We start from the raw sequence: 12730 nt of genomic DNA on the forward strand, positions 1-12730 counted from the left end.
ACTAAAATAGGTTTGATTGTCGTTTATGAATAAGGGGGTGTCTGTTTATCTATATTATCATAATAATATTAAGATATGGCAAAATCAGAAGTTGTCAAATACCGTATTGATGATAACGAATTCCTTGTCACATCAGCCAACCTGAAAAGCATTAACGCCATGTCTGAGGCCGGCTGAGCTAAAATACCCCCAAACATACCCGTATCATACTTGCTCAGGTTGGCTGCTGCAACATAACCATCAGTTAAAATTTGATTGTGTTGAAAGTTCTTAGTACGAGGTGCTTTTTTCCACAGCTATCAATGTAAGATAGACTCAAACATTTGGTAGCATAATAAGATGATAATGATAAACCTTGTGACGATTTCAAAATCAAAATCTCTAATATGATACCAATGTGAATTACCGTCTATGTATATTGTATTTCAATCCAATTTATAAAAAGTGTAAACAAAGACGCCACTAACCCGACCACAGACATTTAGTGATGTGAAAACCTAGATCCCATTGCAAAATAATTAATCTGTTCAGTAAATCGATTAATTTATTAATTGAATAGATCAAGGTATTTTAGACAATTTTATTATTTACAATACTTGATTTAATTCCAAATACTGTTTATTCAATTATAAAAGCAGTAACTATTTTTAATTTTAAGGTAAACGTTTTAAACTTTCGTGATTCTCACTCATAGTCAAAATAGCATATACGGGACTTATCACGCTATTATTTAAGGTAAGTTAATAAAAATCGCTTATTCAATCGAGCATTAATCGATTTTTAAAATGTCAAATTTTCCACCATCTCTACGCTAGTATATGCTACTACAGATTATACACATGTTTCATTCAAGAACATCAGATTTCGACGAAGATATTTCAAATGAAAATTAAATGTTGAAATCAAGTGAATTTTGGTGGAAAAAGTTATTATACGTCTAAAAGACACGAATTATAGATAAATGTGTTATTGATTCGATCCAGTGGGTGTTTATACAAGATTTTTTATGAAATCGGTTTGTTTACACTTTTTATAAATTCTATTGATATACCGTATAGTGTATACATATTTTTGTAACTTTGGCCGTATCGATACCTTTACAGTCGACTGTACACGTATTAGTGCCGTACCGTCTGAGCGCCACGCAGACGTGGCGTACGATCTGCCGCGCGGCGCAGGTTTCATCCTCAGACACGCGGGACTCCTCCTCGTCCGAGCCCAGGATGGGCAGCGTCGATATCACGTTGTAAAGCTTACGGAGACCATCCTGAAACAGATCCGACACATAATAACCCAGCTTCCGATTATATAAAAAACCGGCCAAGAGCGTGTCGGACACGCCCAAAAATAGGGTTCCGTAGCCATTACGAAAAAATTAAGTAATATTTTTCTAAGGATTTCGTATTTTATACGGAATCTTTCAAGTTTAGGTATATTTTATACTTTAGGTTGCTATATAAGAGTAAAACTACTAATAATTCTCAAGCAAATTTAGCCGTTATAGTTTTCCTTGAAAGTTTGATATACACTACCATCCTGAATTTTTTCAAATTTTTCCACCCACCGGTTTAGATTTTAGGGGGGGGGGGGGGGGGGGCGCTCGATTTTAATGAAAATTTGTTCCAATTATCAAAAAAAACCTCTGAAATTTTGTATGCTTTTTTTTATGGTATAGGGGGCAAACGAGCGGGCGGATCGCCTGATGGTAAGCGATTACCGTCGCCCATGGACACCTGCAACACCAGAAGAGTCACAAGTGCGTTGCCGGCCTTTAAGGTAGGAGTACGCTTTTTTCTTGAAAACTTGAAGGTCATATCGGTCCGGGAATACCGCAGGCGATAGTTCCATTCCATGTGGCAAAACAGTGACAATACAGGGTTATATTTTTTATAAATTTATCATCTACATCTGTACCTATGTATTTCTGAGTATTGGACTGCGCGGCTGCTTGGCTAAAGAGTTGTGAGCGACAGACCGAGCGCCGCGGTGTAGCGCATGTCGCAGTATCTAACCTGGTTGTCGAACTCTTCTAGGATGACGCGGAACTGGAAAGAGAGGCCGAAGAACATGGTCGCGTGGCAGCGTCCCGAGTCGTGCGAGCACTCCAACAGCCACAGCGCATATCTGGAACGAATTAAAGTAAAAAAAAACGGTCCGAAAGACGGTCCGAACGGTCCGAAAGAGTGTGACGTCTCTCGATGAGAGCGGATAAAAAAACGGCCAAGAGCGTGTCGGACACGCCCAAGATAGGGTTCCGTAGCCATTACAAAAAAAAACACAAGTAATATTATGTGCGTTATAACACAATTAAAACACCTACCAGAAAACCGAAAAAGACGTATCTTACAAAGCACTCACGTCCTTTTGTTGAGAAGCGCAGTTTTCGCAATAACACAAAAATGGTATATCGATCATGTTGAACCAATTTTCGTTGAAAGTATTTATTAAGCGTTACCTTCCACATTTTCTGCATATTTTTTGGACACGAACGGTTTACAAGATAGAGGGAACTTTGGGAGCGATTATTTCCGGAAATCTTCACTTAATCAAAAAAGTTTTTGAGAAACCTTAGTATCTTTTCAAAAGAGCTGTCGAACCTATGTGCTAAACGTTGAAGCGTTAAAAAAAAATTTTTTTTTTCAATTTCTGTGTTACGTGTATGGAGTTGCCCCCCCCGCCTATAAACATTTATTTTTGTAATTTAACTACAAAACTAAATAGCGGCTTTGACAAGACATCTGTACTCCAAATTTCATTGATATACAAGACAGACAGACAGACAGAAGACGGACTTGACGAAACTATAGGATTCCATTTTTGCCATTTTGGCTCCGGAACCCTTAAAATTGCTAATTTATAATTATAACTTCTTACATACCTAATACAGGGAGACACCTGGGTCAATCAACTTTTAACCGTATGTTATTCTGTCCCGTAACTCAGGCAGGAGACATCAGTGATAAACTTTCTTAGAAAAATGTTTGCAATGTATACTATTAGCATGATTAGAAGATGCCATGAAGGAATTGCCTTAAAACTGTCCTCCTAACATTTAGTGGATTTGTACAATAACACTAGCTGTTGCTCGCGACTCCGTCCGCGTACAAGTAAGAAAAATAGTTTAAATCCTATTCTTAGGCCTACCGAATATACACAAAAAATTTCATTAAAATCGGTCAAGCCGTTTCGAAGTAGTTTGGTCACAAACATTTTTGACCCGAGAATTTTATATATTAGATAACAAAATTATATACTAACTAGCTTTTGCCCGCGGCTTCGCCTGCGTGGAATCCGGTTATCGCACGCTGTTTTACTTTTGACATTTCAGACTGTCATTTTAGTATCTTCATTTCAGAAATAGACCATACATATGCACTCACTTGACTAGGTCGGCGAGCGTGTTCCGTGGCAGCAGACACACCCGCTCCATGGCGTCCTCGCAGTACGCCAAGTAGTACAGACAGATAGACACGCCGGTCGCCGCCACTGACGGCCGGGGCACCTCCAGAAATTTCTGCAACAATTATAATAATAAATTATTCACTCCCTGTCTCACCACTCATTTAGGGTACCGTAGCCCAAAATGGCAAAAACGGAAACCAGTTTCGCCATGTCCGTCTGTCCGTCCGTGCCTTAGCTTATAAACTGTTAGTGCTAGAAAATAGCAATTTTGCATGGATATATGTAGCAATCATGTCGACAGACTGGTATAATAAAATGTAGAAAAAATATTTTTCAGTTCCTAGAGACGTAAAGTGGGGGTGATTTTTTTAACGTCTAATCTTATAGCGTGGGGTATCATTGGATAGGTCTTTAAAAATCAGTAATTAGTCAGGGTTGTGAAGACGAAATATTCAACTTTAGTGCAAATTTTTCGTTAAAATCAGGCGTCCCCGCCATCACAACTCCGCCCTGTCTGTGGAAGGCGTGGCGCCACACCACTAATTCCTCTTATTCTTTACATACCTGTAACCCGCCCATGTTGATGAAATCGATAGAGAACTTCTTGTGGCAAAGCAGCGCGGCCAGATACTTGAGCGCTTCGAAGGCAAGCCGCGAATCTCGGGACTCCCGCACGTTCAAATAACCCAGGATGAGCCCGAGCGCGTTCTGCGCGAACACGTGCGATAGGAACTGCGGGCAGAAAAGTTACGTCAATATTGCGACATCCCTGGGGGGCTAGGCTAACTACGAAATTCTAAAATCGAAGTTCGTATCGTACCGTCCCTCTCACTCACGTATTATATTATTAGCGTCAGCGAGACGGCAGCGAGAAGGGCCTTGCGTTTTCTGCCAAGTGAAAAATGTGTGTTGTGCGTATGTGTGCACTGTGCGTGTGTTCTGTGTTTATGTGGGTGTTTGTGTATGTGTGCGTGCGTGAGTAAAAAATATGATATTAATATATAAAATATGTACATGCGAGTACTGAGAAATATTGCTAAAAATTTAAAGAAAGTCTTATCATCTTATGCTTGTAACTTACCTCTTGGTATTCGCCCATTGGCGTGAGGTATCTTAATATTAGCATCTGTTTTGTCGCGTCTGTTGGTTGATGGATTTGAATATTTCCTGCAAGAATAAAGTTACAATGTATAAGTGATCAACTTTTTAGGCCTAGTGTCTATATCGACCACATAAATCTATACAGAGATGCTAAGTATTAGGGCCTACGCTGGCTGATGTGATTAGCACGGAGCGGGAGGGCGCCTATTGAAAATGAGGGCTATCGCGTATGAATTCGCCGCTAGAGGCGCTAGTGTAGCATGAGGTCTCCGAAATGTTAAATCTCATAGTTTTTGGGTGAGTTACGATAAGCGGGTTTATTTAAAATTAGAATATTTTTGTGAATGTTTTGCATTACCTGAAATTAATTATGGCAATTATGCGTTACGGGGCAATGAATGTCTGTGTTTTGAGACAGTTTTGTCTTTCGGAAACTTTTGTACTCCCTTTTTTCCGAACAAAGCGGGACTACGCAACACTGTGGTTGCTCGATATTTTTATGGTACGGTTTTAAGGTGTATTAAATATGATTTTAATCTAAACTTTGTTTTCACGCCCGTAATAACAGACTTTGAAAGCCACAATTAAAAACCTTACGCAACAGCGCCATCTAGAAAGACAAAAAACCTGCCAAGAGTGTGTCGGACACGCCCGAAATAGGGTTCCGTAGCCATTACGAAAACATTAAGTAATATTTTTCTATGGATTTCGTATTTTATACGGAATCTTCTATAGTTTAGGTATATTTTATACCTTAGGCTGCTATTTACTCTTAAACTACTATTAATTCTCAAGCAAACTTAACAGTTATAGTTTTCCTTGAAAGTTTGATATACTTACTACCATCCTGAATTTTTTCAAATTTTTCCACCCACTAGTTTAGATTTTAGAGGGGGGGGACGCTCGATTTTAATGAAAATTTGCACTTTAAAGTTGAATATTTCGCTAACAAATCGCTGAATCGAAAAATCGTCTTAGCAAACCCTAATTTTAATACCTATCCAACGATACCCCACACTATAGGGTTGGATGAGAAAAAAAAATCACCCCCACTTTACATCTATGGGAGGTAACCTAAAAAAAATGTTATATTAATTTTTTATTGTACCATTTTGTCGGCATAGTTTACATATATATCCGTGCAAAATTACAGCTTTCTAGCATTGATAGTTCCTGAGCAAAGCCTCGGACGGACGGACAGACAGACAGACAGACAGGCAGACATGGCGAAACTATAAGGGTTCCGTTTTTGCCATTTTGGCTCCGGAACCCTAAAAACGATAGCCCTCATTGTATGAGGAGCGCCAACTACGCGCGTCACGTGCTACGGATTTTACCCGCACCCGCGCCCGCAGGCGTGCGCCTGCAAAGTGCGCCCGCGCCAGCTTGCGTAGGCCCTTATGATAACGTTTTGGAATACCGACTGCCGCGTAAAGGTGCGGCCACATGCAGTCGCTCGTCGCTCGTTTGCAGCGATAAATCTGGTCATGTGACCCCATTTTGAATGTGATTTTGAATTTCCCGCGACTCAAAAAAGTAGCGTCGAGCAGCAGCGTCAAGATGGCTGCTGGCACGAATGATCGTGGTCATGGAAGCTGATTTCTTAATCTCATTTAGTAGCAGTCGTTACAATGTATAAATAAAAGAAATTGGAGTGAATGAAAAAAAAAAGTGTTTTTGCCGAAATTGAAGAAGTTATTTTTTGCCAGCGATAAAGCTCAACATTTTTAGCTTTATCGCTATATATCACGTGACCAGATTTGACGCTGGAAAGACAGAAGCACTCGAGCGAATTGCATGTGGCCGCGCCTTAACTATCGCAAACTGTATGTGTATCGCAAAATCTATCTATCTATCTATACAAGAATTGCTCGTTTAAAGATATAAATATAAGATATATGCACCGATAACATAGGTCTCCATTTCAGCCCAGCTGGAGTTGGACTCTGTCTCGTGGGGCTGCGGAGGCTGCGCGGGCGGCGGCGGCCGCGGCGGCGGCGACATCATGCCCCAGTGCGAGGGGGGCGACATCGCGTTCGCTGCGGAATAATGAAGCTATAGACACTGGCCAGCGAAAGCTGTCCACGACAAAATGCGGCAATTTAAAAAAAAAGCTGCATCAAAATTCATGTAGTAATGTGTGAAAGTCTATTTGCACTTTGGTAGTCCCATTGTAAATTTTATGCATGACCTTTGTCAGTGCCCTTTTACGTACATACAGTCCAGACGCATCCATTTTTGGACCATTTTTACCAGATAGCCATCGAATATATCTTCTAACATTTTAATTCTAACATAATCTTATATCATTTGCATTTTAAGGATGGTAAGAGGTTGAATTAAACAAAAACTAATTTATTTATTTCTTACAGCAGAAGTATTAAAACTATCTAAGCCGGGCTAGAATGACAATATGACAATATTGACAATCTCAAAAATGATACATTTCTGTTTCGTAAAAAATGCGTGGACAGCTTTCGCTGGCCAGAATGCAGCATGTACATCCATAACTATGTGTCTCTACACATGGACAAAGATGAATAGAATGTAATGATAGTAATTTCTAAACATATGTGACAAATTTCATAAGCGTATGTATATAGATTTGTTTTGCGAAATGTACGGGAGTTTCAATGTGAAAGCTTGTATACCAAAGTATACTCAAGCTTGTTATCAGGGCCGGATTTAGGGCCCTGGACACCCTGAACCGGCGAAGGAGTGCAGGCCTTCAAGGCGAAAAAAAAAATTAAAAGAAACAGCAGAACTTGCTGAGCCACCGAATTTTTTTTAAACCAAGATTTAACAATCCTTCTTAATGGAGTTCTTTGTGGAGACCCCGGATGTCCTCACCCAAATCCGGCCCTGGTAGCAAGTGACTCACAGTTATAATTCTTAACGGGCGTCTCGGGGTCACGGGCGGCGGGCGGCGGCAGGTTTTCCATCTCCGCCTCCTCCCCTCCGCCCTCGTCTTTTTCCCGCGCTGAAAGTAAAATACGTACGTTGAAGTATATGTCAAATTCTAAATTCAAATCATTTATTAAGTAAATAGGCCGCAATGGGCACTTTTACACGTCATTTTTTAAACTATCAGCGCTTTCGGAAAGACCATGATTGCCAAGAAGAATGCGCCGCAAGAAACTTGGCAGTCATTTCTTCAAAATAAAATAATTACAAATAAAATACTTAAAAACTACAGTACACAATTAAAGAAAAAAAAAACAAAAAATAATAATACAGGGATGTATGGGGTCCCTTAGTTACAAAACTAAACATTAACTATATCTACGTTCAGCGGAAGTGTAGAATGCTTCCACCGTCATAAATTAAATAAAAAAAAAAAAAAATTGATCCTGAAATATACATTTCAGGTCATGTATTCCTCGAAATGGTTTTGGAATTATACCACATTGTAAAAAGTGATCAATGCGATTTAACCTGAAAACATTCTTTCTTGGCACTTGGCCACTAGTTGCAAGAGGCGTCTTACGGCTCAGCATAATGCTGAGTCAGCGGCCGTTTCACTTTTGCGGGGACACACAAAATCGTGTACGTATTTTCATGTTTGTTTTGTTTATTTTCTTTTATTTTTGTTGTTTATTCTTATTTTTAAATTTTCTTGTATTTGTGTGTCTTTGTGAACGTGAATAAATGTCTTCTTTCTTTCTTTCTTTAAATGTCGTAACGTGTAGGTACCTTTTTTGGTGGGCTTTTCACAGCTGGGCCCGTTGCATTTGACGTCGCTCTGTCGCTTCTTGTCAAAGCGCGCGAAATGACGCGTCTGACTTGGCGGCGTCGTGTTTTGATTATTTTGCTGAAACACACAAATCATATTTCATAGTATTAATAAAATTAGTAACAGTATCCATAAAGATTGCACAGCGGTCTTTGGAAAGAGACTCGGCTAATTTCGGCTTCGTAGCGCGTGGTCACACACTATTTATGTGACGTTTGTCAGTCATTGTACAGGTGCAATAGAATATGGGCGCATTTAGATGAAAATATATAATAAAGAGTTGTTGTAACCCCCCAAAACACTAAATTGTACGATGGCACCTTTAGGAAAAATAGGGAACTATTCTTTTTCTAGTAGTTGCAACAGCTCTCTATAGATATCTGAAGTTTACATGTCATTAATTTGACATAAACTAATTAAGTCCATAAAGGTGCAGTATTTGTTTGACATAAAACGTCACTTAATAAATACGATGATTGATGGACGGTCGCCAGTGTTCGCAATTCGTTGTGAACAATCAATTGTCTCTTTCTGAAGACCGATGTGCAATCTTTATCGCAGAGTACTGTACTTAGGTACTGTGTCTTAGGGTAATATAGGTAGAGCCATTCACGATGTCGCGTGCCGTGGTTCTTATTACAATGTCATTAATGGCTAATTTTGACAAAATCACGCGTCTTCGTGGATGGCTCTAGGTATACCTGTAAAAATAGTTTTAAACGAACAAAGAAATAAGTTTTTTTTCTGTTTTTTACATGTAAGCAGTTTAAGCGGCTGGATTTTGCATCAAAGCATGCAGGTCGCACAGATTTAGATGCATTGACTCGTTGACACGGATTAGCATGATAATTGATTTCAGTTTATTATTACAGGCCTCCGTAAAATAACGTTTGAATCATTGAGTTTTCATTTCTGAGAAGCAAAATGTATGTATGTATGAAAACTCTCTATTTTACAAAACAATTAAGCTATATGTATGTGATTGAACTAAAACTTAATAACTTGAACTAGGTTGGTAGGTACTCACCTTTTCTTCTAAACTTTTATTTCTTAATACATGTAACCTCCGCAGCATCAGCGGCACCAGAATTGCATTTAAATCCCTGCAACAAATAATACAAGTCATTAATACTAAATAAACAAAACTTTAAAAGTTCAGTGTACCAACGGAATGATGTGAAATAAGACACAGTATGGCGGTGGTCAAACCTAAAGTTAGTATCAATCTCTCGCACCCCTATAGCGACCGCTGAGTTAGTGGCCCAATTTACTAATCGGTGTATCAGCGGGGCGTTGTGATGTAAGACACAGTATGGCGGTGGTCATACCTAAAGTTAGTAGCGATCTCTCGCACCCCCAAAGCGACCGCTGAGTTAGTGGCCCAATTTACTAATCGGTGTATCAGCGGGCGTTGTGATGTAAGACACGGTGGTCATGTTAAGACTCGCACATAGTGAGTGTGGTTATCAGCGTGTGATGTAGACACAGTATCTACTAAAGTTAGTAGCGATCTCTCGCACCCCATAGCGACCGCTGAGTTAGTCCAATTCTATCTAAGGTGTATCAGCGGGGCGTTGTGATGTAGGACACAGTATGGCGGTGGTCATACCTAAAGTTAGTCGCGATCTCTTGCACCTCCATAGCGGCCGCGAGCAGCCCCGTAGAGTAGCACTGCAGCGGCTCCACCGAGTTAGTGGCCCAGTTTACTAATCGATGTATGAGTGCATCATTATCCTGCAAAACAAAGAAAACCATTATCCTATATTTATAATTGTTGCAGATTTAGCTCCCACTGTATCAACAACGTCGAGCACAAAACCTAGAAAGGGACCGATATTTGAAAACATAATAGTCAGGAATGTATTTCAAAAACCAACGTACTGAACTAGTGAGATGCCATTCATTTTGTTAGCTTTATTATACTTCGTTTTTTTAGCATTAGAAAGAAGATAAGCGACCCTGATGTCTTTTTATTAGAAAACTATTTTGAAAAATAATCACAGCAAATAATTTAACAATCAGCAAGGTCATATGACCATTTACATGCTTTTTGGTACCATAAGTAATAGTTACTGTTTTTTTTAAAACGTTTTTCAATAAAAAGACTCCTCAAGTTTATTTACCCTTTTTCTAATGCTAAAAAAAAACGAAGTATAATTTGCATGGGGCCCACGCTAACTGGCGCAGGTGCACTTCGGGGGCGCTCGTCAAGGTTTTTATAATAAAATTCCAAATAATATTACAAATGAAGTGGATACAAAATTCAGATCTATTGTCAAGAAGACATTAATATCTAAGGCGTATTATAAAGTTAATGATTATATCATGGACAGGGATATTTGGAAATAATTCCGATCCGCATTAGCGATCCCTTCAAATAGCGAACCTATTGTGTTAAAAATAAAGTTGTGTTAAATACTTGTGATGTATAAATATTGTAAATCTGTTTTAAAAAAAATGTACCTCGTTGAGTTTCTTGCCGGATTCTTCTCAACAGAGGTTTTTCCGAACCGGTGGTAGATTTTTTTTGACATTCATTAGTGCTTGTTATAGCCTGAATTGAATAAAGATATTTTGACTTTGACTTTGACTTTGAAGGAGACTAATATCGTAAAGTATGCATGATTTGTGTAACATTGTGTATGAAGAGCCAGGGCTGCGCATCCAAAACAAACCAAAGGCCACTTTATACAGCTACCTGGAACACGACGCTCATCTCGAGCCCCGGCATCAGGTCCAGAGTGAGCCGACACGCCGCCACGTTCAGCTTGTGCACGTCACGCCCCGTGATGTTCTGACGCGAGTAGTAAGTCTCGCGTACGTAGTCGTTTACTAGCTGTATAACAAAAACCAAACGTCATAATCTTATTACACCACAGCGTGTCCGATAATAGTATTTTACATCACATTTGCGAGTAAAATTGTATATTTGTAAAAGAAAAACTAATATTTGTTCAAAAATTGCGGATCCCGCTGACTGCGCTCTTGGCAGCGCCAGCTCCTGCAGCAACGCGCGCACGGAGCAGCAGCACGCCATGCAGTAACAATAGTAGATTGATAACCAAGGGTGGAAAGTGACCCATTTTACTCAAGATATTTCTGGCGCTCGAACGAAGTGTGAGCGTCAATAATTCGAGGGGAAATGGGTACTTGGGGGGTAATGGGACTGTGAGGAAAGTAAAATACTACAAAAAAAATAGAATAATAATTAATTGAATTTACTTATATCCAACCTCCAACGGTACCTTTTCGACCTAGCAACTTGCCACGGCCGACTTTAAAAAAAAAACGAGTCGGTCACAACCAAGGAGGTTATATACAAAACTGGAGGTTGAACACCGAACGAAGAAGTTTGACCTTTATTACTTATTTATACATTCCATCTCTTTCTTTCACATTTCACAAATTTCTTAATCTAACTAAAGAAAGAGATGGAATGTGTTCGTGACATAATAACGATCAAATTTCTTGTTTCAAACGGATGTTCGGTGTTCGATGTAACTCAATTATCTTCGACTCCGTGGCTAATCGAAAAATTAAGAAAAAAATACTTTCCACCCTAGAGATGAAAACGCAATTTTCCATTAAACTTTCCGAACAGGAGAGATGAAAACTCATTTACCGACCTTGGGCTTCATGACATAAAAAATTGTACGCGCAATGACTCATTTACCGACCACTAGTTTCATGACAAGCACATTAAGGTTGAGGGTTTTATTTGGGGGTTGCAACCAAGGTAGCCTGTAGCACTGTTTACGAGCAAGTGTGATGAAAACTTTTTTTTTACCCACCTTAGTCATAAAGCTATCCTTCTTAAACATAACCTTGAGCGCGTGGCCGAGCGCACACTCTGGGTCCGTGCGCGAGGGGTGCCGCTCATCGAACGGGTCTGGATCCTTCTTCATGAAATTCTCTGTCTCTGCCTCTATTATTTCTGCTATTCTGTAAAACATTTATTTATTTGATATAATTGAAATAAACTAATTACAATCCGCATTATAAGCCGTGGTGGCCTAGTGGTTTAATGTTTAACCTATCGCCTCTGAAGCGGAGGATCGAGGGTGTCACAAACCACCAGACCCTTCACCTCTAAACGTGTCATTTAATTTTTGGATGATCCCTTATATTCTTTTTTGTAAGTTTTACTACTACTAAGAGTAGTACAACTATAATTTATTAATTAACAAAGTTAATATTTTGACTAATGTATCAACTATGGTGATCTCTTACCATCAGGAGACCCACTTGCTCGTTTGCCATCCAGTTGAATAAAAAAAAAACTTAAGTATAAAAAATTTAACACTCATTAATTTCCATTTAACTAATATTGTTAATATGTTACGAATTCTGTAGCAACAATTTACCAAAAAGAGTCTTGCATAGCAAACACATTCTGACAAGTTCAGATGATGACTGACTCAATTTATTCTGGATCAGGCCCTATACTACAAAGCACAAAATTCAAACTTCGTTTCTTGCCGTCCCACTGACACT

The 12730-nt window shown here is 39.3% G+C and overlaps 1 protein-coding gene across 1 annotated transcript in view; it reads right to left on the reverse strand.

Moving 5' to 3' along the window:
* mahj (LisH and WD40 domain-containing protein mahjong) overlaps positions 1-12730 on the reverse strand; it is a 42301-nt gene that overhangs the window by 27592 nt on the left and 1979 nt on the right. Inside the window, 12 exon segments of the mRNA XM_074107617.1 lie at positions 1131-1267; positions 2013-2124; positions 3381-3514; positions 3967-4134; positions 4484-4569; positions 6408-6542; positions 7385-7483; positions 8197-8314; positions 9264-9339; positions 9846-9970; positions 10935-11072; positions 12028-12178. Coding sequence (XP_073963718.1) covers positions 1131-1267; positions 2013-2124; positions 3381-3514; positions 3967-4134; positions 4484-4569; positions 6408-6542; positions 7385-7483; positions 8197-8314; positions 9264-9339; positions 9846-9970; positions 10935-11072; positions 12028-12178 — 1479 coding nt within the window.

This window comes from Choristoneura fumiferana, chromosome 26, assembly GCF_025370935.1.
Source record: "Choristoneura fumiferana chromosome 26, NRCan_CFum_1, whole genome shotgun sequence".
Classification (NCBI taxonomy): domain Eukaryota; kingdom Metazoa; phylum Arthropoda; class Insecta; order Lepidoptera; family Tortricidae; genus Choristoneura; species Choristoneura fumiferana.